The sequence below is a fragment of the Emydura macquarii genome, unplaced genomic scaffold, assembly GCF_026122565.2.
Source record: "Emydura macquarii macquarii isolate MOO-44397 ecotype Brisbane River unplaced genomic scaffold, CSIRO-AGI_Emac_v2 contig_3122, whole genome shotgun sequence".
Lineage (NCBI taxonomy): Eukaryota > Metazoa > Chordata > Testudines > Chelidae > Emydura > Emydura macquarii.
Window position 1 is genome coordinate 4,602,642 of NW_027133259.1, and position 6,000 is coordinate 4,608,641.

Here is a 6,000-nt window from a genome sequence, read left to right on the forward strand (position 1 = left end):
CAACGTTTTCTTTATCCGGTGTGGCGATGCGTTATTATCATCAGTCATGCTTGTGACATGGCCAGCCCACCTCAATGGGGCCTCTGTTGCCCTAGCTTTGATTCCACTTACTTGGACTTGCTCACAGGCCTCGTTGTCTGGTGTATGACTGTCCATGTACCTGGAAGAGAGTGCGCTGGCAGCAATGATGCGGGGGTTTACACGGCTTTGATTGGACTGCAAAACAAGGAGGAGAGCAAGACAAAAGCAGGTGTAAATCTGGTTCATTGTCTGGAGCTGTATGCCAGGCACATTCTAGTTCTTCCCTCTGAGCAGGATGTGTATCTCCTGTATTGAAAACAAGAAAAACAAGTTAAAAGTCTGACTGTACATCAGACTAATCTGATGTTGGTTCAGTGAGAAACAAATGAGAACATTTCTCTTCCTTTCATTATCAGGAAACTACTATGGGAAGATATAAGCAAGTTTGCTGGTCATTTCTGAGTATCACCCACCTTAATGAAATCCTGTCAAAGTCACTGCTTTGGCTAGAACACTAAGGCCTGGTCTATGCTTCCGGGGAAATGCAGCAGCAGTCGACGGGAGTTACGCAAGCTACATGTAGTAGTTTGCGTAACTAACATTGACTTTCTAAAGCCTCTTCTGCATGCCGTCTCCACTATGCTGCGTCGACGGGAAATGCATACTCGTCGACGCAGGGCTACACTTTTTGGGGAGGTGCTTTTACTAAATCGAATTCCAGATCGATTGAGTGGGTCTTCACTTCTGCTCAATCAATCCGGGTAGATCGACCTGACAGCGGCAAATTTGCTGTCGTCCATGTGTACGTACCCTAAGTGCGATAAAACATAGAATATCTAACTCCAAACCCAGGAAACATGCTACAAACACTGTCCCTTTTACTAGAAAAAAAATCTTGTTTTTCTTTTTCCAATAAATATGTTGGGAACAAGCTGACCTCTCTTATTCTTAGATTTTTGTGACCTCTGGAGATAAATGTGGTTACAATAAGATTGAATTTTGCTCCTTACGGGCATCAGCAGAGATTAAGGTATCTTAAAAATAACCATAACAAGTTAGGAAATTCTCCCGCTGAACATCCAGAATACATTCTCTGAATATTTTGGGTAGCATTTAACGCAGTGCTGTGAACTCTTTGGCACGGCTTCCAAATAAACATTGCTGTGACACTAATCTGTTGCATATCATTAGTAGTAATGATTTTTCAGAGCAAAGGGACATTTGTGTAGCTAAAGGCAATTTAAAGGCAAACCGTGTTAAATTATATGACATTTTTATTGGTTTAGTCCTTTTAATCTTTATAATCTCACACGATAGTGGAGTACATGAAAGTATGCTGGTCACATGTGCACCTTCAGAAGAGAAAGAAGGCAGATACATATCTTTAAAGGGAGTTTTCCTTAGCATAAACCTGCTTCCATTTCACTGGACCTGTGCAGCATTTTTTTGAATGAGCTACTTCCCTAGCCTTCTGGGATCCTCATCATCTGGACCCACTGACTTGTATGTATTCCATTGTTTTTCAATTATTACAGTATTCACCTGCTTTATAAACCACAGCTTCAGAACACTAGCAAGGACCTTCACTATCTCACAACTGTTCACTCGTTTCTTCCTTATTTTTTCTTATCAACGACCAATTTAAAATAAAAATAGAGTACCTCAGCCAATTTAGAATCATTCTTGATTCCATCTGCCTACTCATCATTATTGGATGTACTTTTTCCCTAATATTTTGACCCACTGATGCAAAAGGCCCTATTTTATTTCCCTTAACCACTGTTAACACCATGCCACCCTCACTTCTGCGCTGCTGGTGGTGGCAGTGCTGCCTTCAGAGCTCGGTGCACAACCAGTAGCCGCTGCTGTCTGGCGGCTCAGGTCTCAATGTGCACAGTAAGGTTTTTGTTTTTTTCCCCCTAAAGCTTCTCATGCCCCCCAAAAATACATCCTGCACCCCCCAGTTTGAGAGCCTCTGCTCCATAGACTTGACTTCAGTCTAGTTTCAAGTGTCCTAAACAACAAAGTTTCCAATTAAACTGTGCAAAATTTCTTCAGGACTTGAAACCATGCAACACTCATGAGGTTATGGGGCTCTATTAAGTCAATGAATCTTGGTTTCTAGTTTTATATATGAAGATCTTCCATTATTCCCCAATGGAGGCTTTTCCACAGGCTAACGTATCTGACTCTCAGGAAGTGTTTCCTGATATTCAAACCAGATTTTCCCTGTCTTAGTTTCTTCCCATTGCTCCTAGTTAATACACTGTGCACCTCACTAAATAATCCCTTTCAGTCTTAGCTGTTTATACCCTTCAGCAATTTGTGAATAGTTATAATGTCCAACCTTGGTTCTTGCATACCATCGCTGTGCAATACCTATTCAGTGCTTTAATATTTTCTGGTTAATCAGCCTCTACAGCCCCACGATCATTTTTGCTTTTCTCTTAATTCCCTTCAATTCGTCACTATTCTTTTTTCATTCTGAGGTCCCCACAGCTGAGTGCAGCATTCCAGGTGTGGTTTTATTTGAGCTGTTTACAGAGGAACTATTACCTTCCAGCTCCATCATGCCTTTGCTTATGCAGCTGCAAATCACTCTGTCCTTTTCTGCTGCCATGTCACGTTGCAAATGTGTGCTAACTTGCTATTCTCAGCCAGCCTTAGGCTCTTCCCACTATATTTGTTTTCAAAGGGTGTCCCTCCAAGATCTGTATCTTATATTCTCTTGAACTCTTTTGTTTTATTTATACTACTTTGCATTTTTCTAAAATGATTCTTTTATTTCTCCTGCCTTAATTTCTTACCACTCTTTGTATGACGTCTGTCCTTTTTTATATTCGCAAAACATTCCAGTTTAGTAGCATCTGCAGGTTTTGTTAACGTTTACGTTCTCTTCCAAAACATTAATGATAGTGGTAAATAAAACAGGCTCAAACATCAGTCTTTGCACAAGCCCCCACTATTTGCCTTCTTTGATCTCAATACACTGCATTATATCTTTCTGGTTTATTTGGAGCACGTCAGGTCCCCTGCATTGAGGTGAGTTTAAGAATAGAACGGCTCTATATTTTAATTTCCAAAAGGAAACCCAACCACACTAGAAGATTTTCATCATTAGGGTCACATTCTGATCTTGGTTACAGCTGTGTAAAACTGGAATAACCCTGCTGTATTTGATAGAGGTATTTCAGATCTATAATGGTGACTGGGGTTGTAACTAATATTGTACTAATGCAGAGGGAATTCAATTTTCTAGATTTAGCTGCTGGAAAGTTGTGTTATCAAAGTGATTTAGTGGATGACAATTGCTGGAAATTGTGCACTAATCAAGCTTTCTTCACTGACAGGTTCAAAGATTACAGAGAACCACCCTGGTCCCCGGATCAGTATGAATTTTCTAAGCAGTACTGGTCGGTCTTATCTGCTCGCTTGGCTTTCGTTATTCTATTTCAGGTAAGTCTGCTGAGTTTACCATATTACAATTTCAATCACCCGTGATAAGCTAATGTATAGGTACGCTGCATGCACATCTTGCCTGTACAGTACACTCACGGTCACCCCCAGTACCTGTACACATGCACATTCATAACATTTGAAATTCAGGATTCTGTTCCATGCACAGAACTAATATCCATGAAGATCTCCCTGTTAGGAGAAAAGCTGAGGAATGAGCATGGAGATTTGTTGATGGTCTTTTCAGGTCATGAATGAAGCACATTGGAGGGACAGTGCATGGAGGATGCTTGTATTGCTACTGCTCGTAAAATACTTTTGCTTTTGGGATAGAGAGCTTTGGTTTCCTTCTAAAGCATTGGAATGTGCAGGGAATAAGGCTGCAGGGCCACTTGGGCCCCAATTCAGCAAAACACTTAAGCATGTGCTTAAGTCTATTCTTATATTTAAGTATGCATTTACCTCATCCATTCTGTTCAAGGGGGATTAAGCACAATTTCTTGAATTGGGATATTTTCCTGAAACAAAGTCTTATTTAGGTGCCTAACTTTAGCCACCTGAATGTGAAAATGCCAGACAGAGCTTAAACGTGACATGTTTGAATGGTATTATGCCGCTGGGTTGATGGGGCGTTTCTAACTATTCTGTAGCAGAGGTTTGATTCTGTTACACCCTGTTTGAGTATTATGGACCCTTCCAGCGTAGAAAGCAGTGTATTCTCTGTTGCTCTTTATTTTGCAGAACCTGGTCATGTTCCTCAGCGTGCTGGTTGACTGGATGATTCCTGACATTCCCAAGGACATCAGCGAACAAATTAAAAAGGAGAAGAGTGTGCTTGTTGATTTCTTCCTGAAGGAAGAGCATGAGAAGCTGAAACTGATTGAAAGCTTTATCATGTGCGACAGGAACAGAAACAAAAGCGAGACAAAGGGCCGAAGGAACCGACCGGCAAGCTTCTGCCAGTTCAGCCGGAGTCAGCGAGGCAGCTTTACCTCCTTTAGCTCGCAGCACACAGAAGTATGACTCCCTCGAGGGAGGAAACGTACCGTGGAGCATTTGCAATACCTGTATACTTTACTGTGTGATGTGATCCTGAAACTGGAGTGAGCGAAGGAGAGACAGATAGACAGGGACAGACATAGGGAGAGAGGAGGGGGGAGTCTGTAAGTTCTCAAGAAATGTGAGGTATAAGTTTCTCCATAACATTTTACACACTATCCGGGCTGCAGCACTTTCACCGTCATGCAATGCAACTTAGAGTCTGGCTGTGGCTGGCCTTTGCACAGAAGCATGCGAGATGGGGAGGGCACGGTGCAACACCTTGCACAGTGGGGTTCTGGTCCATGACAAGAGCTCCTCGGTGCTACAGAAATAAGGAGCCCTCGCCACTCTTGCAGTCTCAGTGCCATGACCAGCCACAATCCCTGCACTCTCCTGAGTGCAAAAACTGCTACCTGCTAACATGCCCCTGGGGGCAAAATCTACTCCAAGTGAGGGTGGGCAGTAGGTGCTACTACACAGGTTTCAGCAGAACTGGCCAGCCATAGAGGGGGCTAGTAATGCATCCTCCCAAAGGGGTGCAGCAATAAGCACTTTCTCTCTGCACATCCGGAGGTTTTAGGAATCATTGTGCCTTCCTGATGCACAATGCCTCTTGGTGCTTTTACTGCACTAGCGCTCTCCACAGCATCCCCAATGCAGGGCTATGATTAAAGGCACAAAATAGCAGAAACACACACACGCACACAAAAGAAGATTACTGAGCACTTTGGCCTACAGTTGTTCGCTTAGCAGGAGCCTGAATAAATGTGCAGATGAGCAGAGACAGATCGCAACATAAGCATCTGAAAGAAGTAAAGATGATAGAATTAGCTAAGCACCTCACTATTTGTTGTTCTGAGCAAAATACCCTGGGCCTCATTCTCCTCTCACTTAAACCAGTACTTACACTGGGACTCACAATCAAACTGGATTCAATCAGAAGTGACTCCATTGATATCAACACGGGTGTAAAACTGGTGTAAGTGAATGCAGAGTGAAGCCTTGTAAATCATTGACAACATCTTCATGTACCTTGCTCCTGAAATAACAAAAGGTTACTGTTGTGCATTTACTGCAAATGAAGATGTTGTTATGCATAACTGTATTCTAATGAGAGAGAAAAACAGGTTCAGGAATTAGGTTTTTATCTAATGCACCTAATGAATAATTTTATTCTGTTATGGATTAAAAATAAAACTTTCTTAAAAAATATATTTCTTTTAATTGACCTTCTGAACCCATGTCAACTCCAAGCACATGGAAAGGAATCTCTCCTCATGTACTGCTGCACAGAATGCCTTAGAAACTAAGGAGGAAGATACTCTTTCAGATGGGGCAAATTAGAAATTTCTCTGATCTGATTTGATTTATTTTTTTAACTCTCCAAGGTAATTTCAGATATAGCTTTGAGCCTTTGAATGTCACCTGTCCAACAGGAAGGAAGAATCGCTTTCTAAAAACGTACTCATTGTAACGCAGTGA

At 41.9% G+C, this 6,000-nt stretch overlaps 1 protein-coding gene across 1 annotated transcript in view; it reads left to right on the forward strand.

Moving 5' to 3' along the window:
- ANO2 (anoctamin 2) overlaps nucleotides 1–5,714 on the forward strand; it is a 203,830-nt gene extending 198,116 nt beyond the window's left edge. Inside the window, exons 24-25 of the mRNA XM_067531024.1 lie at nucleotides 3,372–3,477; nucleotides 4,219–5,714. Of these exons, the coding sequence (XP_067387125.1) occupies nucleotides 3,372–3,477; nucleotides 4,219–4,500 (388 nt within the window). The 3' untranslated portion in view covers nucleotides 4,501–5,714. The remainder of the gene's footprint in view (nucleotides 1–3,371; nucleotides 3,478–4,218) is intronic.
- The last annotated feature ends 286 nt before the right edge of the window (nucleotides 5,715–6,000 follow it).